We start from the raw sequence: 25,401 nt of genomic DNA on the forward strand, positions 1-25,401 counted from the left end.
TAGGAACCACGGGGCTGCCAGGATGGCTCAGTGGGTAAAGGCACTTGCCATGTAAGCTTAGCCACCTGAGTTCAATGGCCAGAACCCACATAAAGGTAGAAGTAAAGACATGCCTTCACTGAGTTATGTTTTGACCTCCACACACATGATGATGATGATGATAAATGAAATTTTTAAAAAGAAAGTATAAAGCGTATAAACCACTTTTGGGAATGTAAATGGTGTGAGTATTGTAGGAAACAGGCTAACAACCCCTCAACAAGTTACACAGAGAGTTATTATGTTGCCCAGAGATTTAACTCCTTGGCAGATATCCCAAATAACTGAAATCAGATATGCAAGCAGAATTTAATACATGAATGCTCATCGCAGCACTGTTCCCAACAGCTGAAATGTGGAAATCATTAAACAGCCATGGACAGATGGTGGACCAGTCATTCGTGGCCTAGCTGGAAAATGGAATATCACTCGGATGTAAAGGGGAAGAAAGGGTTGATGCATGCTATATCACAGATGGACCTTGAAGATGTTATCCTTGGTGGAAGAAAGCACATATTTATTATAGGATGTCATTTATATGAGAAGCCAGAATAGGCAAATCCATAGAGACACACAGCAGGTTGGGGTTGGCAGGAGCTCTGTGGAATCCCATTGGGCAAGAAGCTCCCATTTGGAGGAATGAAAAATTCTTGAAGCCTGTGCCAGCACTCCAGAGACAGATGCAGAAAGCTCTTGAGGGGTTTGTTGGTTTGGTTGGTTGGGTTTTGATTTTTTGAGACAAGATTTCATTGTGTATCCCTGGCTGTCCTGGAACTCCCTCTGTAGACCAAGCTGGCCTTGAACTCAGGGATCTGCCTGTCTCTGCCTCTGTCTTTGGAGTACTGGCATTAAAGGAGTACACCATCATGCCTGCGTGATCTTGAGTTTGAAGGCATAGTTTAAGGATGTGAGTTTGGTTATATAGTAAAAACATATATTAAAAAAAAAATAACTAGGGCAGGGATGCTGGTACCTGATTTTTTTGTTTGTTTTTTGGTTCTCTGTGTAGTTGTGGAGACTGTCCTGGAACTCACTCTGTAGACCAGGCTGGCCAGGGCTTCACACACACTAGGCAAGGGACCTACCATCAAGCTGCTTCTCTAGCCCTTAAATGGTCAATTTTATGCTATGTAGATTTTACCTTTTTTTAAAAGAACACTCACAGGGATGAGTACTGTCAAAAGACAGAGAGTGACAGTTGTTGGCCAACATGGGAAGAAGAACTAACCCTTGCCCCGTTTCTGAGAAGGTCAACTAGTGACATCAGCGTGGAGCACTTTGGCCGTTCTTCCACAGAATTACCACATAAACCGGGAATTCCACTTCCCAGACAAAAGGATTGGGGCAGGAATTCAGAAAAGATTCTTTTACTCTGTTTTGTTTGTTTTTGAGTCTCATAATGTCCCACTGGGCGGGCCTGAAACTCACTATGTAGCCCAGGCTAGCCTTGAACTGTGGCATCTTTCTGCTTCAGCCAACCAAGGGCTGGGATTACAGGTGGGGTATTTTAACACCTGTGCCTCATAGCAGCACTGTTTACACAATGAGCCAGAAAGCAGTGGAAGAAAGGGCAAGCAAAATGTGGTCTAGCCTTAGGAGCTGGAGAGATGGCTCAGCAGTTAGAGCACACACTAGCTCATGCACAGGACCCATGTCAGTCAGCTCACAACTGCTTGTATCTCCAACTCCAGTGGAATCCCATGCCTCTTGCCTCTACCAGCAACTGTACTTGATGCATATACCATCCCCAAGTACATAATTTAAAGTAATAAAAATACATCTTTAAAAATTATAAAAGAGCATACACTGCTATGGCAGAGAATCAGAATTCAGTTTTCTCTCTCTCTCTCTTTCTTCTTTCCTTTTTTGAGGGAGTGATTTGTGAGATGTGTAGCCTTCCTGTCCTGGAACTCACTCTGTAGACCAGGCTGGCCTTGAACTCACAGAGATCCACCTGGCTCTGCCTCCCAAGTGCTGGGATTAAAGGCCTGTGCCACCACCACCTGGCTCCAAGAGATCTTCTTATACACATACACTGACACACACAGATACACATTAATAAAAACAAAATCTTTAAATAATTCAGCCTTAAAAAGGAAGACAATTCTGACACACTCTCCATCATGGATGGACTTTAAAGATTACTAGTATGTGAAATAACTGAGACACCAGGGCTGGGGAGTTGCCTCTGTGCAAGCATGAGGACCAGGGTTCAGATCCCAAGCATCTACATAAAAGCCAGGTGTTGTGGTTCATACCTGCGTATGCCTGTAACCCTAGCAATAGGTGTTCAGGAGTGTGTTGGGACTGGCTGCTCCCTCCCCCTGGAGCTCACTGGCCAGTCAGCCAAGATAAATGAGCAAGCTCCAGGCTCAGTGAGAGACTCTGTCTCAAAAAACAAAAGTGGAAAGTGACTGAAGAAGACACCCTGCTGGGGATGTCTTTCTGTATGCTGTGAATGTGTTGCTCTGATTGATTGATAAAGAAAATTCTGATTGGCCAGTAGCCAGGTGGGACAAGAGAGAGGAGAATGCTGGGAGTGGAAGGCTGAGTCAGTAGATGCTGCCAGCCGCTGCCGCCATAAGAAGTAAGATGTAAAGTACTGTTAAGCTACAAGCCACGTGGCAACTTACAGATTAATAGAAATTGGGTTAATTTAAGATATAAGAGCTAGCTAGCAAGAAGCCTGCCATGGCCATAACAGTTTATAAGTAATATAAGTCTCTGTGTGTTTACTTGGGTCTGAGTGGCTGCGGGCCCCGACAGGACTGGAGAAATCTCCAGCTACAACACCCAGCTTTGGCCTTTGATCTATACAACACACACACACACACACACACACACACACACACACACACACACACACCATGCCACACCTGGAAATACAAATATATCTCCCTTATCCAAGGTCTCTAGAGTGGTGACATTCTTAAAGACAGATAGTAAATGGTGGAGGTCTAGGGAGTAAGTATTTATTGGGGACAGAGCATCCATGTGGGATAAGGAAAGGGTTCTTCAGCTGGTGGTAGTTGCACAGCAGTGGGAAATCCTTTGTTGTTTTTTTTTTTTTTTTTTTTTTTTTTTGGTTTTTCGAGACAGGGTTTCTCTGTGTAGCTTTGCGCCTTTCCTGGTACTCGCTTTGTAGACCAGGCTGGCCTGTTTTGTTTTTTATTTGCATGCTTGAGACAGGGTCTTATATAGCCTAGACTGGCCTTGAATTCTCTACTAGACCTAGAACTCCTGTACTCCCTTCCTCTGATTGTTGGAGATTACATGTAGCTCTGGCTGTCTGTGGAACTCACTATGTAGACTAGGCTGGTCTCAAACTCAGAGATCCACCTGCCTCTGCCTCCTGAGTGCTGGGACTAAAGGAATGCACACTATACTCAGCAATATGAATGTTTTTGTTTGTTTGTTTGTTTTGTTTAATTTGGTTTGGTTTTTCGAGACAGCGTTTCTCTTTGTAGCCCTGGCTGTCCTGGAACTCACTCTGTACACCATGCTGGCCTCGAACTCAGAGATCCACCTGCCTCTGCCTCCCTGAGTGCTGGGATTAAAAGTATGCACCACCTGGCCAGTATGAATGTTCTTAATGCTGCCCATTTGTATTGTTTAAAGTGGCCAACATGGTCAGTTTTATGTGCTTTTTGTTGTCTGCAATACTCGCTTGAACCCAGGGCCTCTGCATGCTAGCCCAGTGTGCTACCATGGAGATAGCACATTTCCATGTTGGCATTATATGTCTAAGCCTTTACTTGACCCTATGTTTATTTTTACACTTATTTATTTATTATTTGTGTGCATGTCCTAACACAGATGTGGAGGTCAGAGGACAACCTTCAGGACTCATTTCTCTCCTTCTAACATGTGGATTCCAGATGTGACACTCAAGTTATTAGTGGCAAGTGCCTTTGTGTGCTGAGCCATCTTCCTGACCCTGATATATGTATTTTTACCGCAATTAAAAAACAAACAAACAAACACAAAAAACAACTGAGTATGGTGCCACCTTTGTTTTGTTTTTTTGAGACAGGGTTTCTGTGTGTGGCTTTGGAGCCTGTCCTGGAACTCACTCTGTAGATCAGGCTGGCCTCTGCCTCCCAAGTGCTGGGATTAAAGGCATGTGCTACTACACCCGGCTATGGGTATCTTTAATACCAGAAGTAGGGAGGCAAAGGCAAGTGAATCTCTGTGTTTGAAGCCAGCGTGGTCTACAGTGAGTTCCAAGCCAGCCAGAGCTACAAAATGAGACCTTGTCTCCAAGCCCTCCCTGCAAAAAGGACATGTGTGTGAATGTGCGCAAGTGCGTGTGTGTAAACTAAAGCTTTTTTTTTTTTAATTGTTTTTTGTTTGCTTCCTTTTATTTATCGTTTTTAGACAGGTTCTATATATCCCTACTGGGACTGGAATAAATAAATTTTAACTAAAACCAAGGACCAAGTGCCCTCTCTGCTTCCCCTCGAGTGTCCCCGTGGAGAATTGCAGGTCGCCTCCCTAACCACAGACTTCCCATTGTTCTCCAATCCCTTTGGAGTCCAGGCTGCGAGCTGGAATTCTTGATCCTCCCAGGAGAGCTGGGTGGGTTCAGATACCTTGCAGAAGCGGCGTAGCGAGAAGCTGCTTCTTTTATTCCGTAAAAGCTGCCTTTTCTCGGTGTCATTGCAGCTTCGCACGTGGCCAACAGACAGCGCACCCCCTCTTTGGGGAATGACCGAGTCTCGGCGGTGCCCCGCGGCTTCCCGCAGTCCTCACCCGGACACGTGGCAGCCCTTCTCAGCCCTTCTCAGCCCTGCACACCGAAGTCCCCCTGGTGGACGCTTCCGGTTGAAACTCGCTGTGGCCGCTGGCTCCAGTCTGAGCCCTACAGCTGGCGCCAGCTTGCAGGGAAGGAGGAAAAGCCATGGGAGGGAAGTTGCATCCACAGCCTGGTAGAGCTATCACATCACTGCCTCCACGGAAGTCCTTCCTTTGGCCCCTGAAAGAATTCGGATATTTCCAAGCATAAGCCGCGGGGGCTGAGGCCTCAGACACTTGAGTCCCATGGTCCTAATCTGTCTGCTGTTTCCCTAAATTTTTACTGAGTCCCACTGAGGCAGGATAGAAAGACGGGAAAATCATCCTCATGTGGGACATAAAAAGAGTCCCTGGTTGAAACCTCAGTTTCTCGAGTTTCAGCACAATTACCATTTTCTGTGAAGTGGCCAACATAATGTTTCTTTCATATATTTTTCTTTCTTTCCTTTTTTTTTTCTTTTCAAGACAAAGTTTCTCTGTAGCTTTGGAGCCTATCCTGGAACTCGATCTGTAGACCAGGCTGGCCTCGGACTCGCAGAGATCCACCTGTCTCTGCCTCCCGATCTTTTATATACTTTCAAATAAAATGTTAAAATATTGCCGGGAGTGGTGGTGCATGCCTTTAATCCCAGTACTTGAGTGACAGAGACAGGTGGATCTCTGTGAATTTGAAGCCAGCCTGGTCTCCAAAGTGAGTTTCAGGACAGCCAGGGCTGTTACACAGAGAAACCCTGTCAGGGGAAAAAAAAAAAAAAGTTAAAATGTCCATGAACTATCTATCCCTTAACTACTGTGTGTACACTGTCTTTATGTTGGCCACCATGACAGGGAACTTAATTGTGTTGAGACTCTGACGCTAGGACTTCAACCAGGCTCCAGAATGGTGTTCCCATCTGCCTGGGAGTCCCATGGGCTTGAAAACTCATGCACATCTCCCTGCAGCCCCTCTGTCTACTGGGCAGCTGTGCAGCCTCCCCACCCCCTCACTAAGCTGCAGCCTGGCTTTCATCTCTCATCACTTTCCCTTCAATCCTTTGGAATTCCCCCCTCCTCCTTCAGCGTCTGGAAAGTTCCCACAGTCCTCACCTTCCATCCAGCATTACTCACCAGTTTCCCTGGGCTGCGGATTCTGCATCTAAAATGGCAGCTTTTCTCAGACTTCAGTCCTTCCTTGCTGATCTGGGACTTTCCCAAACAGGGTTTTCTGCCGGAACTTTGTTATCTGCATCTCCGAGTGCCTGCCCCACCACTAACCCTATCTCCACTCCGATCATGCAGGTCCCCTACTGCCTCAGTTACCCATCTATTGCTGTGACAAAATACCCTGAGGATAGCAAGATAAAGAAGGGTTTGTGCTGACTCACAATTCCAGGTTACAGCCCACCAAGGAGGGGGTGGGGTGGGATGTGAGGTGGTGGTAGTGGTGGTGTTGTGTGCGTGCGTGAGTGCGTGCGTGCGTGTGTGTGTGTGTGTGTGTGTGTGTGTGTGTGTGTGTGTAAAGCAGGAACTTAAGGACCTTTAGTTCAGTCCAGGAAATGGTCCTCCCAGTTAGGGTAGGTCTTCTTACCTCAATTAACTAAATCCAAATAAGATAATCCCTCAAAGACATGCCCCGAGCTTGTCTCTGGCTATTATAGATCCTGTCAAATTGATACTCAATCACCATACCTTATTGTGACCTTCCTCTTACATTGGGGACAAGATCTGTGTGTGTGTGTGTGTGTGTGTGTGTGTGTACATGCATGCTATGATACACATGTGGAGGTCACAGAACAACTTGTAGGGGGTCAGTTCTCTCCTTCCACCCTGAATTTATATTGTCAGGCTTGAGAACAAGAGCCTTTACCCACTGAGCAATCCTGCTGACCCCAGATTTTTATGTATATGTATGGGAATTTTGCCTGCATGTACATCTATGTACCACGAGCATGCTGGTGCCCACAGAGGACGGAAAAAGCTATAGGATACCCTGGAACAGGCGTTACAGACAGTTGTTATCTGCCATGTGGGTGGTGGGAATTAAATCCGGGTCCTCTGGAAGAGCAGTCACGCTCTTAGCCATCTCTCCAGCCACCCAAACTGTGACTTTTAGAATTTGTCATTCAGGGTTTAGCTTTGATGACCTCCCTTGTTGTTTTGGTTTCTTCTCACCCTATCCATATACACCCTATGCTAGGTTAACTTCGCAGTCCTTCAAGTATCCTCCCAGGCTGCATGTGCAGGTGTGCCAGATGTGAAGTAGCCTGCCTGTACTCCCAGCACCCGGGAGACTGAGGCTGAAGGATTACTATTCAAGGCTGCATGAGACATAAAAAAACAGTTCCTTGAACTCTCCTGCTGTGGGATAATCTTTCTGACCTTTTGGTACTATGTGAAGATGTGCCTCTGTTTCACCTCGCCTGACTAAGGCACCCTCTGATTGAATTAATAAAGAGCTGAATGGCTAATAGTTAGGAAGGAGAGGATGGGTGAGACTTCTGTACAGAGAGGAACTCTTGGAAGAATCTGAAGGGCACAGGATTCAGCAGAGAGACTCGGAGGAAGTAGAACACGCTGTACTGAGGAGAGGTAACAGCCATTAGGTAGGGCATAGATTAATATAAATGGGCTAGGCTCATTTAAGTGGGTTTTTTGTTTGTTTTTTGGTTTTTCAAGACAGGGTTTCTCTGTGTAACAGCTCTGGCTGTTCTGGAACTTGCTTTGTAGAGCAGGCTGGCCCCAAAATCACAGAGATCTGCCTTCCAAGTACTAGGATTACAGGCATGTACCACTACTGCCCAGCTTAATTTAAGTTTTTAGAGCTAGTTGGGAACAAGCCTGAGCTAAGGCCAAGCTTTTATACTTAATAAAAGTTTCCGTATTTCATTATTTGGGAGCTGGCAGTAAAAAAAAAACAAAAAACAAAAACAAAAAAACTTGTTACACTCCCCTCTGGCATTTCACCTAAAATGCCTCCTGTTGGCACCTGCATAAAGGCCACGTCTGCTACGCCACACCTTGCCAGTGCCGCCACCTGTCCATCTTCCGAAGCCATTTCATCAATCTTTCTCACTAGCCTGGGGCAGGAATTATATCCCGTTCCTTAGTGTGTACTCTGCACACAGAGCAGGCTTTTAAACATTCCTTTAAAAAAATGGGTCCTGTTGGGCTTGGCCTGGTAGCATATGCCTTCAAACCAAGCACTCAGGAGGCAGAGGCAGGCTATGTGAGTTCAAGGCTAACCTGGTTAATAGTGAGTTCCAGAACAGAGAGAGATTGTTCAATTTGGAAGGGAAAACACCAGCATCCCTTGGACAGGTTTATTGCAGCTGAAGTTGTCCTGTAGCCACATAGCTTCTAGTACAGGCTGGGTGACATCTTTCCAGTCACAAGGCCCTTTGTCTCAGCAAGACAGATAAACACCGGTTCCTTCTGCAAGGCAATTCAGCACTGAACAGTAGCCTCTAGAGGGCTCTGCTGCTGGATCCGGATCAGGCTCTCTGGAATGTTTGTTTGCACACCTGGCCTTCACAGAACATTTCCTGTGATAGGGAGGGAGAAAAGAAGAAAAGAAAACTTGGTGTACATTCTCAGCATGTCTGATACCAAATGTTTGGGGGTTCTGCCTTCTGACACCAAATGCAGGGTCTTCTCCGCCCTTACTTCTCCCACTCGGACACAAAATGGGTGTCAACAATTTAATCCTGACGGTCCCTCCTGGAGTTAGTGTAAACCCACAAACAAAGGCACAGTTTTATACTTTTTTTTGAGACAGGGTCTCTCTACACAGCCCTGGCTATCCTGGAACTCACTATGTAGACCAGGCTGGTTTCAAACTCACAAAAATCTGCTAGCCTCTGCCTCCCGAGCACTGGGATTAAAGGCGTTTGGCACCATACCTGGCCCCAGTTTTATACTTTCTTTTTTTTTTTTTTTTTTTTTTTTTTTTTGGTTTTTCGAGACAGGGTTTCTCTGTGTAGCTTTGCGCCTGTCCTGGAACTCACTTGGTAGCCCAGGCTGGCCTCGAACTCACAGAGATCCGCCTGGCTCTGCCTCCCGAGTGCTGGGATTAAAGGCGTGCGCCACCACCGCCCGGCCAGTTTTATACTTTCTAAAAGTAGAATTTTATACCTTCTAGACTGTGTTTTAGAACTATTGATTAGTTTGAGCTGTAACCTGCAGTCATGAAATTCTGGTTGTAAAACAAATCAACGCCCCCTCTGTGAGGAGTAAGGTCGCAAAGCAGCAAGAGGCAGTGACCGAGCCATGCCTCTCGAGGGGACAGGACGCACTATGGACTTGAGGTTTGGTTGTTTTTTTTTTGGCTTTTCAAGATAGGGTTTCTCTGTGTAACAGTCCTGGCTATCCTGGAACTCGCTTTGTAGACCAGGCTGGCCTTGAACTCACAGAGATCCGGTTGCTTCTGCCTCCCGAGTGCTGGGATTAAAGGCATGTGCCACCACTGCCCGGCTTGAGTTTTATCAACAGCAGACTCAGCCCTGAATCTCTATTATTCCTGGGATTTCATATAGTCCAACTTAATCTCCAACTTGTGTAGCTGAAGTTGACCTTGAACTTCTGATGCACCTGCTGCCATCTCCCAAGTGCTAAGCTTACAGATGTGGGCTCAAATTTAGGGTTGTGCACGTACTGAGCAAGCACTCTACCAGCCAAGCTACACCGCCAGCCCCTAAAATAGATACTTAGATACTTAAATCAAGGATGTGTTGTTGTTGTTTTTGTTGTTGTTTTTCAAGACAGGGTTTCTCTGTGTAGCTTTGCGCCTTTCCTGGATCTCGCTCTGTAGACCAGGCTGGCCTCGAACTCACAAAGATCCGCCTGGCTCTGCCTCCAAGTGCTGGGATTAAAGGCATGCGCCACCACCGCCTGGCAGAAGGATGTGTTTTATTAAAATGTTGGTCCATCAGCCAGATGGAACATGAAACAGCCAGCTCACTACCTTAATATATATATATTTTTAAAATACATGGTAAATTTAGCCTAGAGTGGTGTCACACGCCTTTAATCCCAGTGCTCAGGAGGCAAAGGCAGACAGATCTCTCTGAGTTTGAGGCCAGTCTGGTGTACATAGAGAATTCCAGGATAGCCAGGGCTGTATAGAGAGACCCTGTCTCAAAACAAAACAACAACAACAAAACAAAAACAAAAACCCCAAAGAAATAAAGTCAAAAATAAAACTACATGGTGAATTCAACATAAAAACTATCTAGAAGCCGGGCGGTGGTGGCACACGCCTTTAATCCCAGCACTCGGAGGCAGAGCCAGGTGGATCTTCATGAGTTCAAGTCCAGCCTGGGCTACAGAGCGAGATCCAGGAAAGGGGCAAAGCTACACAGAGAAACCCTGTCTAGAAAAACCAAAAAAAACAAACAAACAAAAAAACCCAAAAAAACACAACTATCTAGAAAGCTATACAATATTCTTTTTTTAAGATTTATTTTTATTTTTTAGATCTGTGTATATGTGTGTCTGTGTGGGAGTATGTGCACATGAGTACTGTTACCCTCAGAGGCCAGAAAAGGGTGTTGAATCCCCGAGAGCTGGAGTTAGAGGAAACTGTGAGCCACCATGTGAGTGCTGGAGGTCAGTACCTTCTCATCTGCTCTTCACTGAGCCATCTCCAGCCCCTGTAAAAGGTTCTTTAAAAAAATTATATATATTCTTTTTTTTTTTTTTTTTTTTTGGTTTTTCAAGATAGGATCTCCCTGTGTAGCTCTGGCTGTGCTGGAACTTGCTCTGTAGACCCACCTGCTTCTGCCTCCCAAATGCTGGGATGAACGGCATCTGCCCCCCAGCACCTGGCATATGTTCCTATTTTTATGTGCGTGGGTGTCTTGTCTGCAGTGATGTCTGTGCACACATACCTGAAGAGCCCGAGGAGGGCAGAGGAGGGATTAGATCCCCTAGGACTCAAGTTTCAGACAGTTGTGACCCACCATGTGGCTGCTGGGAATTGGGGTCCTCTGGAAGAGCAACCAGTGCTCTTAACCACAGAGCCATGGCTCCAGTCCCAGAAAATGTTCTTTTTTAAAAAAGGTTTATTTATTTAAGCATATGAGTGCTCTATTTGCATCTATGCCTGCATGACAGAAGAGGGCATCAGACAGGATAGATGGCTGTGAACCACCATGTGGTGGCTGGGAATTAAACTCAGGACCTCTGGAAGAGCAGCCAGTGCTCTTAACTGCTAAGCCATCTCTCCAGCACCACCACCCCCCCGAAAATATTCTTTTTTTTTTTTTTAATTTATTTATCTATTGTGTATACAGTGTTCTGCCTACATGCCAGAAGAGGGCACCAGATCTCATTACAGATGGTTGTATGCCACCATGTGGTGCCTGGGAATTGAACTCAGGTCCTCTGGAAGAGCAGTCAGTGCTCTTAACCGCTGAGCCATCTCTCCAGCCCTCCGAAAATATTTTTATATTGAATAAAAAAGCAGACTATTCTAAGCAGGAAGTTATGAAGGTAACTTGCAAAAGTTAAAAAATGTTCATGGTTTCCTTTTTTTTTTTAACATTTCTTTTAATATTGCTATCATTGCTTGAAGTATCAGAACAAAGGCCACTCATCTGGGACTCATGTCAGTGTTGTTCTCAACCCTCATCAGAGCAACTTCCTCTTGCAGTAAACGGTAATTAACACAGAGACCCACAGTTGGACAATGGGCAGACAGTGAGAGGCCTTGGAGCCCTCATACTGACTGGGATGCCTTAAGACACCCCTCGAGGCTCAGGATCTATGCAGAAGGACAGAAAGATGGTGGGAGCCGGAGGTGGTGGACAACGCCAGGGAAGCAGCATCTCCAAAACACAACGGGCTGATGCACGTATGAACTCAGAGACCGGGACAGCATGCACGAGACCTACATAAACTCAAGCCAGACAAAATCCCACCAGGGAGAAAAAATGGCCAAAGTCCAGGCCCTAGCCAAGAACCTATTTGCAATTGATAACTTCTGGGGAAGGGGGAAATTAGTTTTCTCCAATGGCACTGGGTATTCTCATCTACGCTCAGGGCAGACCTCATGCTCAGACGAAGTGGATCAATGCAAAACTGACTCCATGTTTTTGCTGTTATGGTTTGGTGTTCCTTCCTTCCTTCCTTCCTTCTTCTTTCCTTCCTTCCTTCCTTCCTTCCTTCCTTCCTTCCTTCCTTCTTCCTTCCTTCCTTCCTTCTTCCTTCCTTCTTTCTTTCTCTTTTGGGTTTTATTTTGGTTTCAGAGAAAGAACATGAAATCAGGTGGTTAGGGAGATGGGGATAGTTTGGGAGGACTTTGGCAAGGAGAAAAAAAATATGATCAAAATATAGTGTCATGACAATTTTTTAAAATAGTAAAAAAATGTAATAAAAACAAGAACAAGGGCATGGAAAGATGGCTCAGTGGTTGAGAGTACTTGGTGTTCTTGCAAAGGACCAGGGTGCAGTTCCCTGCACCAACATTGGGCAGGTCACAACCACTGTAGCTCCAGTTCCAAGGGGATCCAGTGCTCTCTTTTGGTCTCTGCAGATACTGCATACATGTGGTATACATACACACATGTACGTATACACACACACACACACACACACACACACACACACACACACACACACACACACGCACACACACACACACACGCACACACACATACACACACAGAGGAATAAAAATAAAGAAACAGAGATTTAAGCTTCTTTCCCCCCCCCCTCAAAAATGTTTTTAAAAGAACAAAATGTGGTAGGTACCAGGTGGAGCTGGCCCCCTTCAATCCAGTGGCTCCAACCTCTGTTCTTCTTCTCCCCTTTCTGTACACAAGTGAGTCTGTCATTCTCCCAGGTAACCAAGCTCTGCACGAAGGAAGAGAGAAAACAATGCTTTGCTCTGGCAGCATCCCTAAAAATCACCAAGCAGAATGCATGCCAAGTTAACTGTGTGAAGTTAACAGCCTATGTTACATTTTAAATTTTTTAATTTTATGTGTGTGTGTGTATGCGTGTGTGTGTGTGTTGCCTACATGTATGCATGTGTACTATTGCATGCCTGGTGCTCACAGAGGTCAGACGAGGGTGTCCCTGGACTTGAAGTTACACATGGTTCTGAGCATCCATGTAGGTGTTGAGAATTGAACCCCAGGTTCTCTACAAGAGCAGCCAGTGCTCTTCACTGCCGAGCCTTCTCTCCAGCCCCAAGCCTACGTTCTTTTCTTTTCTTTTTCTAGGGTGATAGATATCTCAGCCGGGCCTCGTGCATGCTAAGCAAGAGCCCTTACCACCTAGCCACACCCCAACCCCTTACCATGCATCTTCTGTTATCCAGGCCTTTGTTATCTTCCTCAAATTCTTCTCCAACTTTGAACTTAACGACATAGTTCCTTAGGCCGCTGTGCGTGTGGATGGTGAAGGAATCCCCATTTTGTTCAATCACCTTCTGTGGCTTCAGCAGCTTGGCGATCTTACGAGTTGCAAAGTCAGTACCTGGAAAGATATTGTTCTTATTATATTTTTAAATATTTCACATTTATTTCATTTATGTGTGGGTATGTATGTGTAAGTCGGGGGACAATTTGTTTTAAAACAGGGTCTCACACAACCTACGCTGTCTTTGAACTTGTAGAGTTGAAGGTGACACTCAACTCCCGATTCTCTTGCGTCCATCTCCAAGGATTGGATTACAGGTGTGTACCATCATGCTTGGCTCAAGATTTTGTTGTTATCGTTGTTTTGGTGGGTTTTTGAGACAGAGTTTCTCTGTGTAACAGACTTGGCTGTCCTGGAACTCACTCTGTAGACCAGGCTGGCCTTGAACTCACAGAGATCCACCTGCCTCTGCCTTCTAAGTGCTGGGATTAAAGGTGTGTGCCTCTACACTGTGTGACTCAAGAGTATTTTTATAAATTTTATCTATTTAATGTGTATGTGTGAATACCTGCCTCCGTTTCTGTGCACCAGGTGTGATGTGTGCAGTGCCCGCCCACAGTGGCCAGACGAGGGCGTCAGATTCCCTGTAATAGGGCATCTGGGAACAAACCCGGGTCCTCTGAAAAGCATCTAGTGAGTACTCTTAACTGAGCCCTGTCAAGAGGACTTTTTAAAAATTGCTTTTACTAGGGGCTGGAGTCTGTTCTATTACTTGAAGGCAAAAGGAAGAGTTTGTTAAGTAGCAAATGTACCAAGGTATGGCAACTTAGGCCTGTAATCCTTATACTTGGGAAGCTGAGACAGGAGGATTTCCTGGAGTCTGAGACCAGCCTTGTCTACATAGGGAGGTCCAGGCCAGCTTGACCTACAAAATGAGACAGACAAATAAAAACCCAATCAAAAAAAATCCTAGAACAAGCCCTGCCAAACGGACAAGAATACCGCACATGTAATAATAGATGCTGATACCCGCCAAATCTGTAAAATCAGAACAAGCGGAACAGACTCAGCCTGCCGGGGCAGCAACACTTCCTGAGACCTTGGGAAGCAGGGACAGCGATCAGACCCCCTCTCGTGGACCCATGCACCGGACTGGTGGCCACAGAGTTTAGGGTCCGGGCTCAGCTCTCCTACTGCAGGCATGGGCAGCTCAGGCTGACTCTGCCCGCTCATTTGCAGGAGTCCGCAGTGGTCTTCATTACCCATGGAGCAGGCTCTGCTCTGGAGGGGGAACTGAACTCCCGAGATTGTAGCTGATGTCAGCCTGGGTCAGAGCCCCGGCCCCCGCCTTGCTCAGGATACCCAAGCTGGTCCCGACCGTCCCCACGCAGACAAGACAGGAGGGACAGAGGAAAGAGGATGGACAGAGGGGCTAAGACGGGTGCGGGGACTCTAGGACAAGGGCAGGACTGACCAGTCAAGAGCATAACCCACGGGAGACAGAGGACCTGGAACAGACAAGACAGGACAGGCTGCCTTCGCTCAACCCCCAGACCCGAAACTAGAGCCTTGCTCCCCTCCATGGTCCCCTAAAGCTGTACAACCCTTGAGTCCTACCCAGGGCCAGCATGTAGCCCTCGAAGTTGTCGCTGCTGAGAAGGTTCCAGGTGCCGCTGAGGTCTGCTGGCATCGTCGGGGGTCGGCAGCCAAAGCCCGAAAGTCACAGCCAGTTCTGCCCTATATTGTCAGTGGGGCGGGGCCGGGGCCAGGGTGGGGCCGAGGGGGACAGCAGGCCGGGACAGCCAAGCTGGGGGGAAGGGAGCCCTGGAGGCACCCTGCTGGCTCTCCCTCCTCCCTTCCTTCCCCACCCGCTTCTGGTTCCAACCTTGCTCCTGTCACATCCTACCTTGGCAACCCCTATTTCCCTTGGGACTCCCTCCTGTCGTTTAACTCTAAACACTTCCGAACCCAGACTGTGTCCCAGGTCACCCTTTATTCCTCTCCCTCGATGTTAATGACTAAAGAAAGGGTTTCAGACTCATGGTATTAAATACCAAGGCAACACACTGGCATCCCAATAAATAGAAATTTTTACCTTGCTCGAGTTTAACAAATATTTTTTATTTTTGTTTATGTGCATATGTCTATGTGGGTGTATACCATGCGTGTGCTGATGCCAGAAGAGGGCAGATCCCTAAGAGATGGAATTACAGGCAGTCTGCAGCCTCACCCACCCCACCCCATGGATGCTGAGTACCAAATTCAGGTCCTCTGAAAGAGCAGCTAGTGTTCTTAAGGCCATGCTGCCTGTCTAGTACGTGCCTTGTTTTTGAGACAGGGATTCAGTCAGGCTGCTAACTCACTATGAAGGCCAAAGATGGCCTTGTGAGCTTATGATTCTGCTGCCTCTGCAGGATTACAGATGTGTATCACACCTGTTCACCACACCTGCGCACCACACCTGGTTTATATGGTACTTAGGCTTTAATCCAGAACTTCATGGATAAAAGCCAACTGAGCCACATTCCAGCTTCTCACCCAGCATTTCTGTGACCACTAGACGCCTTAGGTGACACAGTATGGGTGTCTCTGTGATCCTAGTGACCTTTTACCTCTGGTTTTGACTTCACTGTCATGACTTGCCCTTCAGATGTCAGCCAGGTGGAAAAGACCAGGAAATGGCACACACCATTATCCCCTCAGCAGAAACTTCCTTAGCACAGTTCCACTTACTTCTCACCTACCCAATATGTCAATTATCACTGCTAAGGACAAAGGAATCTGGGAGATGTAGTCCCCAGGATTTAGCCTCTACTGCTAAAGGCAAAGGAGGCCAGAGGAGGAGTAGTGAACTAGCCTACATATCAGCCACAGACAGCATCCATATCTGCTGTCTCCAAGACGTACAACCATGCTCATTCCCATAATCCCAGCACTCTGGAGGTAGGGCAGGAAAAACAAGAGTTTAAAGCCATCCTCAGCTACATAATAAGTTTCAACCCAACCTGGGCTGTATGAGACCCTGTCTTACAAGACGAAAAATAAAATGGGGTGGGGGGCAGTAGAGAGATGACTCCGCAGTTAAGAGCACTTACTGCTCTTCAGAGGACTCAAGTTCAGTCCCCAGCACCCACAGGGAGGTTCACAACCATCTGCAGCTCCAGACCATCCATAACACCAGTTCCAGGGGATCAGATGCTGTGCCTTCTAGCCTCTGAAGGCACCAGGCACCTCTGTGGTACACATACATATAAGCAAGCAAAACACTCATACATATAAAATAAACCTTTTTTTTTTTTTAAGAAGTGAATTTAGGACCAAGAAGGGGCTCCATAGGTAAAGAGCTTGGTTTGTGAGCAATAGCCTGTTCCATGAGGGGAGGTTCCAGGCCAATGACAGATTACATCCAAACAAAAGGTGGAAAGTGCCTGAGGACTGACATTCAGTGTTGTTTTCTGACCTCCACATGCATGCTGTACACACACAACCCTACCACCTGTCTTAGTTAGGGTTACTATTGCTGCGATGAAACACCATGACAAAAAAGCAAGTCAGGAAGGAAAGGGTTTATTTGGCTTACACTTCCAGATCATAGTCCATCACTGGAGGAAGTCAGGACAGGGACTCATGCGGGCTGAAACCTGGAGGCAGGAGCTGATAAAGAGGCTATGGAGGGGTGCTGCTCACCGGCTTACTTCCCCTGGCTTGCTCAGTCTGCTTTCTTATACAACCCAGGAGCAGAAACCCAGGGATGATACCACCCACCATGGACGGGGCCCTCCCCTGTTGATCACTAATTGAGAAAATGCCTTACAGCGGGATCTCATTGAGGCATTTCCTCAGCTGAGGCTCCTTCCTCTCTGATAACTCCAGCTTGTGTCAAGTTGACATACAACACCAGTCAGCACAACATCTGTACCCCAAACCCTGAAATTCACATCTTCTCTTTCCTGCACATGATCCCCCAATATTCTCATCCTCTCTCTCTCTCAACCCTCCTTCCTTCCTTCATTGCACACTTCTTTCTTCGTTCATGCTTTGTGTGTGCGTGTGTAAGGGGAGTGGGCATTACTGGAGATAGGCTTGCCAAAGCTAAGCTTGAAATCTACCAATAAACTACCCTCACCCCCAGGCTCTCACCCAATTCTTCTTTACTTGGTTTCTTCCTACCTCCCTGACAGAATTACATTCTGTCTCTTCCAACTTATTAACCTCAACTACCCTATTTTTTAAAAAAGATTTATTTATTTTGTTTTATGTGTATGAGTGTTTTGCCTGGATGGATGTGTGCTCACTAAACGTGTGCGGTGCCCATGGAGGTCAGAAGTGGGCATTAGAATCCCTGGAGTTATCGGTGGTTGTCAGTCATTAATAAGAGCAGCAAGTGCTCTTCACCACCAAGCCATCCTTCTTGCCCCTACAACGTCATTTTTGTGTTGTTATGGTAAAGATTAGCTCTCTCCTTCCAGATCTTTGCAGTGGGGCACCCCCTCTCCCTGTGGTCGTTTCCCCTGGTCTTTGCAGGGTTAGCGCTTTTGCCTTCTAGTTCAAAGAAGGAACTGTTTCTTCCATTACTGTTCTCTACTGACAGGACTTACCAAGTAGACACACCTGGCCTCCTTTCACACCCCACTTCTTCCTCATGGAGCTGAGATGAGTTTCCCTGGACTAAAGCAGGCCCCAAGACATAGGACTTTACTCTGAAACTGCAATCTGGAAGTTGTCCTTGAGACCACTGAACCATTTTAATCAACTAGATAAAATTAATGTGAAATTAACTTGTAATAGAAAACCTTCTAGGCCTGGAGTTCTACTCAGTTGGTAGAGCCTAGCATGCCCAAACCCTGGGTTCATTCCCTAGCATTGCGCAAACAAGGCATGGTGATACATGCTTACAATTCCAAAGGTCATCCTTAGCGATTAGCAAGTTTGAGGCCAGACTGGGCTACATGAGACACTGTCACAAAAACAAAAACAAACCCAAAGCAAACAAATAAATTAAAAACAAAACACCCCCCCCCCACCAATTTTGAAAGCATCTGTCTTTCTGATTCACAGGTTTTTATTAGGCAGGCTGCTCCAAAGTTGATTAGTAGAATTAGTGATTAAATCTCCTCCAGCAAAAAAAAACTTAGTTCAGGAAATAAAGTGGGCTTGGGGTTTAGGATAGGGCACATAAGGCCCTAGGTTCAATATCCAATACAGATATCTATATCTATATCTATATCTATCTATCTATCTATCTATCTATCTATCTATCTATATATATATATATATATATATATATATATGGAGAGAGAGAGAGAAATATTGAAGATGAGAGAATACTTTGCAGATTGGGCAGGACTCACTGGGGACAGTTCCCCTTAGTTCCATGTTGCATTAGCCCTAGTAAATTGACTTGAGGTGGGAGGGGCTAGAGAAGTCACGTCTAAAAGGGTCCAGGCTCATGATTAGTTGGCTGTGTGTTAGCTGGAAACCCGTGCAGGCTTGGAAGCTGAGGGTTGAGTCCCACAGACTGTAGGCTTTTTATGGGCTGTTAGAACTCCCAGACAGCATGGGAGGCCAAGTTCTCAGAGAATCCCAAGAGAACCACAAAGCTGCTGTCATGTCTCCTATAAAATGGTCTCAGAAGCTGTGTGACATTGCTTCTGCCAGAATTCAAAACAAGGAAACTGGACACAGGGCTGGGGTGCAGTCAGTGGTAGAGCGCTTGCACCATGGCCCCGGGTTCTGTGTCTGCACCATAGAAGCAAAGGGCATGTTTTGGTTTTGTGACCTATTGCTCTGATGAGATACCCCAACAGAAGCAACGTAGAGGAGGAAGAGTTTGTATCAACTCTCAATTCAAAGCTATAGCCCAACCGTGAGGGAACGTGACATTCACAGTCAAAAGCCGGGCGAATGCCTGCCTGTGCTCAGTTCACTGTCTCCTTTCACACAGTCCAAGACTAAACTCAGCCAGTGGTACTGGGTCTTTCCATGTCAATTAACAGCCATCATGGACACCCACAGGGACACAGTTAGCACTAATTCACGACTGACTTTGTTAAAAACATCTTTTAAAATAATTTGAGCATGTTATGTGGCATGCATGCACATGCACACACACACACACACACACACACACACACACACACACACACACACACACACACACATTCCATGACATGCACTTGAAAATCAGAGGACACTTGTGGGGCTTAGGTCCCTGCTTCTGCTGTACGGGTCCTAGGGATCAAAGTCAGGTCAACAGACTTGGTCACAAACACTCTCTGAGCCATCTTGGGATCCCAAGGTTCTATTTTTTTTTAATTAATTAATTTTTTATTTGCATTGGTATTTTGTCTACATGTGTGTCTGTGTTGTAGAATATTATTTTAAGGGGTAATACCTTTTTGTTTTGTTTTGTTTTTGAGACAGGGTTTCTCTGTGTAGCTTTGGTGCCTGTCCTGGATCTCACTCTGTAGACCAGGCTGGCCTAGAACTCACAGAGATCCACCTGGCTCTGCCTCCCAAGTGCTGGGATTAAAGGTGTGTGCCACCACTGCCAGGCGGTATTACTTTTGTTTATGTTGCATTTGCTTAACTCTGTGAAACTGTTTCTTTGCCTGTCTAAAACACCTGATGATCTAATAAAGATGGCCAGTAGCAATGCAGGAGAAAGGATAGGGGAGGGTGGCAGGCAGAGAGAATAAATACAAGAAATCTGGGAGGAGGAAGAAGAAAAGAAGAGGAGGACTGCTGTGGGATGTTCTGTATGGCAAATGTGTTGCTCTGATTGGTCAATAAATAAATCACTGATTGGCCAGTGGCTAGGCAGGAAATATAGGCGGGACAAGGAGGAGAATAAAGCTGGGAAGTGGAAGGCTGAGTCAGAGAGCCACTGCCAGCCGCCATGATGACAAACAGCATGTGAAGATGCCGGTAAGCCACGAGCCACGAGCCAAGGTATAGATTTATAGAAATGGATTAATTTAAGCTGTAAGAACAGTTTGCAAGAAGCCTGCCACAGCCATACAGTTTGCAACCAATATAAGTCTCTGTGTTTACTTGGTCGGGTCTGAGCGGCTGTGGGACTTGTGGGTGTTAGAGATTTGTCCTGACTGTGGGCCAGGCAGGAAAACTCTAGCTACAGAGGACATTAGGGGCTAGCCACCCAGCTACCCAGCAAGCTACAGAGTAAGAGTAAGAGTTACAGAAGTTAGAGAATGGGAAAAGCCCTGAGGCAAAAGGTGGATGGGGATCATTTAAGGACAGCTGGCAAAAAATAAGCTGCTGGGCGGTGGTGGTGCACGCCTTTAATCCCGGCACTCGGAAGGCAGAGCCAGGCAGATCTCTGTGAGTTTGAGGCCAGCCTGGTCTACAGAGTGAGATCCAGGACAGGCACCAAAGCTATACAGAGAAACCCTGTCTTGAAAAACAAACAAAAAAAGCCAAGCTAAGGCCATGCATTCACAATTAGGAATAAGCCTCCATATTTATTTGGAAGCTAAGCGGTGGCTGGCCCCATAAAGAGTAAAAAAAAAAAAAAAAAAAAAAAAAAAAAAAAAAAAAAAACAGCAACATGTCTGTGTGAGGGTATCAGATCTTGGAGTTAGAGACAGTTGTTGGCTGCCATGTGGGTGCTGGAAGTTGAACCTGGGTCGTCTAGAAGAGCAGCCATTGTTCTTACCCATTGAGCCATCTCTCCAGCCCCAAGGTTCTGTCTTTGAATGGAGTCTTTACATTACTAATGGTGCCATTTTTGTTTCTCCATTTATGGCATTTACGTTTTAAAGAACTTGAAAAGAAAAGTACTTGGCTTTCTTTAAAACCTCTGACAACCACTTTCTCAGAAGAGCATTCAGATACATTTTTAAGTCTTTAAAAAAATTATTTAGGCTGGACAGTGGTGGCACACGCCTTTAATCCCAGCACTCAGGAGGCAGAGCCAGGCGGATCTTTGTGAGTTCGAGGCCAGCCTGGTCTACAGAGCGAGATCCAGGAAAGGTGCAAAGCTACACAGAGAAACCCTGTCTTGAAAAACAAAAACAGAAAAAAAAATTTAGCTGGGCGTGGTAGCACACACTTTTATTCACAGGACTCGGGAGGCAGAGGCAGGAGGATCTCTGTAAGTTTGAGGTCAGCCTGGTATACAGAGCAAGATCCAGGACAGCCAGGGTGTCACACAGAGAAACTCTATCTTGAAAAACAGACACACACACACACACACACACACACACACACACACACACACACACATATATATAAAATTTAATGTGTATATTTGTATGCTGACTGTATGTCTGTGCACCATGTATGTGTAATACCTTCAGAGGCTAGAAGAGAGTGTCAGATCCCTGGAACTGGAATTACAAGTGGTTGTGAGCCACCACATGGATTCAAGGAACCAAACTCAGGTCCTCTAGAAAAACAGCCAGTGCTCTTAATCTCTGAGCTATCTCCAGCCCCTCAGATGGATGCTTTATCGCTATCCGTCTGTCTGTCTATCTATCTATCTATCTATCTATCTATCTATCTACCTATTTATCTATAGGGTCTCACTATAGAGTCTATGCTGTCCTGGCACTCACTATGCAGACCAGCTTGGCCTTTAATTCACAGAGGTCTGCCTGCTTCTGCCTCTCAAGTACTGGAATTAAAGGCATGTGCCGCCATACCCAGGCACAGATATAATTACTTCTTAATATCCATTTACTCTGCATCACAGCCCTGCTTGAAGCACTCATGTCTCCCCCTCCAGAATTATTTGGTGATGGGTAATCTGAAGTGTCAACTTGGTTGGACTGAGCAGCACACCGAGGAGATTGGTGAGGCACCCTGCATCCCTGAGAGTGTTCCCGGAGAGCTGCCCTGGATGTGGGTGGCATGACCCCACAGGTTAGGAGCTTAGGGAATAGAAAAAGTCAGAGTGGGGCTACAGGAACAGGCAGTCTCTCTCTCTGCTTCCTGGCAATCAAGATTTGGGCAGCTAATCTACCAGGCCCTCCCCACTTTGATTGGACAGAAACCCCTAATACTGTGAGCCAAAAAGAAACCCTCACTCCTTTACATTGTTTCTCACATTGGCCACAGAAATGAAGAGATAACTAGTACTTTCTTCTGTTTCCTTGTTTGCTGAATGCCTTTTTCCTTGCAAGACAGAGACTGTGTTCACATACTCATGACTAGTGTCCCCAGGCCTTGCCTTACGCCTGGCATTTGCTCAAAAAATGTGTGACTAACTGAATAAATGTGACCTTTTCCAAGGGAGAAATGCCCTTTTTATTGAGAAACCAGGTGGGAACAACTTGCCAGAAAGGGCTGTTGACAATCTTAGGCATATCTTGAAATTTGAGGGATACACAACTATGAACTCTGCCCAGACTTCTGGAGTATGGAACAGGACATGAACAGAACAGAGCCTACTTCCTAGCCTTAACCATCTTATTGTTCCCAAGCCTGACCTAAAGATGGAAGCCACAGCAGGAACTAATAATACTCTTAGCCTCTGTGCCGGTCGCTATGGCTTTGGGCCAGCTTGAGCAAAGGCCACTATTCCGGAGAGAACTGAACTGCAGCTGAAGGGGACAGAGATTTGAATGGCTCATAGGCTCCAGAATCACTTTTCTCCTATTCGGTTCCAAGAGTTTCACTCTAGGAAGGACCAGAAATTGTCACTGGAAAGGGAAGAAAATCAAAGCAGCAAGGAATCTGTCTCCACACTCTGCTTAAACTAGTGACTCAGCCACAGACTTAGGGACAAGACGAGGCTCTGGCCTGCACGAAGAACTCCTCCTCAATAGGAACTGGACAGGAGCTGATGAGACACTTGGAGTGGGAACTCTGCCATTTGATGGAATTTGATGCTGATCTAAGAAAGACCCACGGGCGTGATGGTGAACTTCCCACCATCCGTACCTCTCCTCCCTAGTGTCAGGAAACAATGCCATCAAGGGTGTGCCTTCACTTCTGGGGATAGACCCAAATTAGTTTAAGGCTAACCCAACCACCCTAAGCTTATCTCCTTTGCCAAGGATTGGTTTTTAAGGATATGAAGCTTTCAACAAATTTGAACCAAGCAGTGAATGGGCTGCTGGGAAAGATGTCTAATTTGAACAAAGTTGTTGGGGACTCAGCCTTTCTCCACGTCTGAACCCAAGCAAGCAGATGGCTTGTTTTCTGTGCCGGGAGCACTGGTGACTACCTTGCAGCTCAAGGGGAATAGAATTAGGACACTGTGACTGACAGGGACCTTGATAACTCTGGTGATTCACTCACACAAGCCCTGAATCCTGCCCTATATCTGAATACAAAGGTCTTTATTGTTTAGGGCACTTGGGGCTAAGCTTCCTCCAGTGGAAACATCTGTCACAGAGATGGCATAGAACATCAAGGAGTTTTCTCCTCCAGCAACTGTCTAGCCTTTGGTCACCTGCCTGAGGGTGAAATTCTGACTCAACCCCGATTTTACTGACTGTGGATCCATCGAGACATTTGAGTTGAACATAATGCTACTTCGCAAATACTGTTCTCTCAATAGCAATACTATGGCTGGAAGCACGTGAATTCTGTTTTGGGGACTCTGCCACTTGGAGCGGCACCCCTGTAAAGCTTGTTGGTTGTGGCAAAGTTTGGACACTAAAGAACCTACATGGACAAGTGGGGACTGACACAAAGAGCCTTGAGCCCTTTTGTCTTGCTCGGCCACACTACTTAGGAAAGACATCAGGTGGATCATTTCTACCAGGGGAACCCGCTGCGTTCCCATGAGGTTGATTCTTCTTCACAGCAAAGGCTGCCTGAACAGAGACAAATGGTTTCTTTTGTGCTCTTTTTATTTTGTGCTATTTTATGGAGGCAAGAACAAATTGAATTGAAATCTCTCCTCTAATGAATTATTTTATATTTGAGACAAGGTGCCCAACGGCCCTGGCTGGTCTTGAACTTCTAATCCTCCTAAGAAAGGGGACTTCTAGGCATGTGCCACCACATCTGGCTGCCCTCCAGTAAATCTTAAGTACTCACTATGCTACTGCTGACCACAGGTACAACACTGTACAGGGACTCTCTAGACTTTTAAAAAATTACACATATAAAATGTTAGAAGGGCACGGTGCACATGTGAGCACATGTACTCTCAGAGTCCAAAGACTTTGTCAGATCCCCTGGAACTGCAGTTACAGGCACTGTGAGCCACCATGTGGCGGCTAGAAACAGAACTCCGGTCCTCAGCAAGTGCTCTTAACCACCGAGTCACCTCTCCATTTTCTTAAGGTTCTTTATAAAACAGCATCTTTCTTCCTGTCTCCGCTTCTCAAATCCTCCTACTGGTCTTCAGGATAACTGTTTCAATGTACAAACGAGACTCCAGCACTCCTCACTCAGAGGTATGGATTGGTGAAATTCTACCTATGAGATTTTATTCAAAAGACACCAATAGATGGCTGGGGATATAGCTCAGTTGGTAGAGTGCTTGCATGGTATACATGAAATCCTAAGTTCTAGCCTTAGCATTGGCTAAACCAGACATGGTTGTAATCCCATGCTGCAGTCCTAGCACTCAGGAGGTGGAAAGAGGAGGATCACAAGTTCAAGGTCATCCTCAGCTACATAAGGAGTTTAAGGCCTGCCTGGGCTAGAGGACCTGTCTCAAAGCAAAACAGGTTGAAGGGAAAGCCAGGCATGGTCTGAGAGCACATCTGTGATCCCAGCACTCCAGGGTCTGGGGCAGGAGGACCTTGAGTTTCAAGCAAACCTGGGCTACACAAGACCTTGTCTTACACGACTACCAGTGCAGCCAGTAGAAACAGCGGGGGTAGGACACAGGTAAACACTTGTGTCAGAATGGCCACCAAGGCTGGGTGCTGGCCCATTAGGCTTTTTGCGAGTTTGAAATTTTCCATTTCACAGCATAGCTGTTAAATTTACCGTTTGTTTTGAAGACTCACTGGGGAGGGTTCTGCGGGTGGGACTCCCTGTCTACACTGATCCAGCACCACCCCCTCCTCTGCAGGCTGCTAGAAACAGGACCATCATTTGTGTCTCAGACACCATGAGGTTCCCAAAGACAAGGAGTCAGAGACACCACGGGTGAATGTTGGAGCCCATCTGGGTTTCCTGGTGGCTTTGCCCAGCAGGTCTGCATAAAGAGGATGACTGGACCATGGGCCAGAGAATGAGGTGTTTGGAAGGGTCTACACTTGACTGTATTGAGCCAGGGGGAGGTCCTTTGCTCCTCCCCTT

At 46.3% G+C, this 25,401-nt stretch overlaps 1 protein-coding gene across 1 annotated transcript; it reads right to left on the reverse strand.

Moving 5' to 3' along the window:
* Positions 1-8,118: 8,118 nt before the first annotated feature.
* Positions 8,119-14,878, reverse strand: Rbp7 (retinol binding protein 7). Its single transcript, XM_052718382.1, has 4 exons — positions 14,791-14,878; positions 13,112-13,290; positions 12,562-12,663; positions 8,119-8,354 (listed from the first exon to the last, which is right to left on the reverse strand). The coding sequence occupies exons 1-4, from the start codon at positions 14,861-14,863 to the stop codon at positions 8,304-8,306; spliced, it is 405 nt and encodes a 134-aa protein (XP_052574342.1). The 5' UTR covers positions 14,864-14,878; the 3' UTR covers positions 8,119-8,303.
* Positions 14,879-25,401: the final 10,523 nt, after the last annotated feature.

Source organism: Peromyscus californicus, unplaced genomic scaffold (genome assembly GCF_007827085.1).
Source record: "Peromyscus californicus insignis strain IS unplaced genomic scaffold, ASM782708v3 Scaffold_5__1_contigs__length_169319896, whole genome shotgun sequence".
NCBI classification, from domain to species: domain Eukaryota; kingdom Metazoa; phylum Chordata; class Mammalia; order Rodentia; family Cricetidae; genus Peromyscus; species Peromyscus californicus.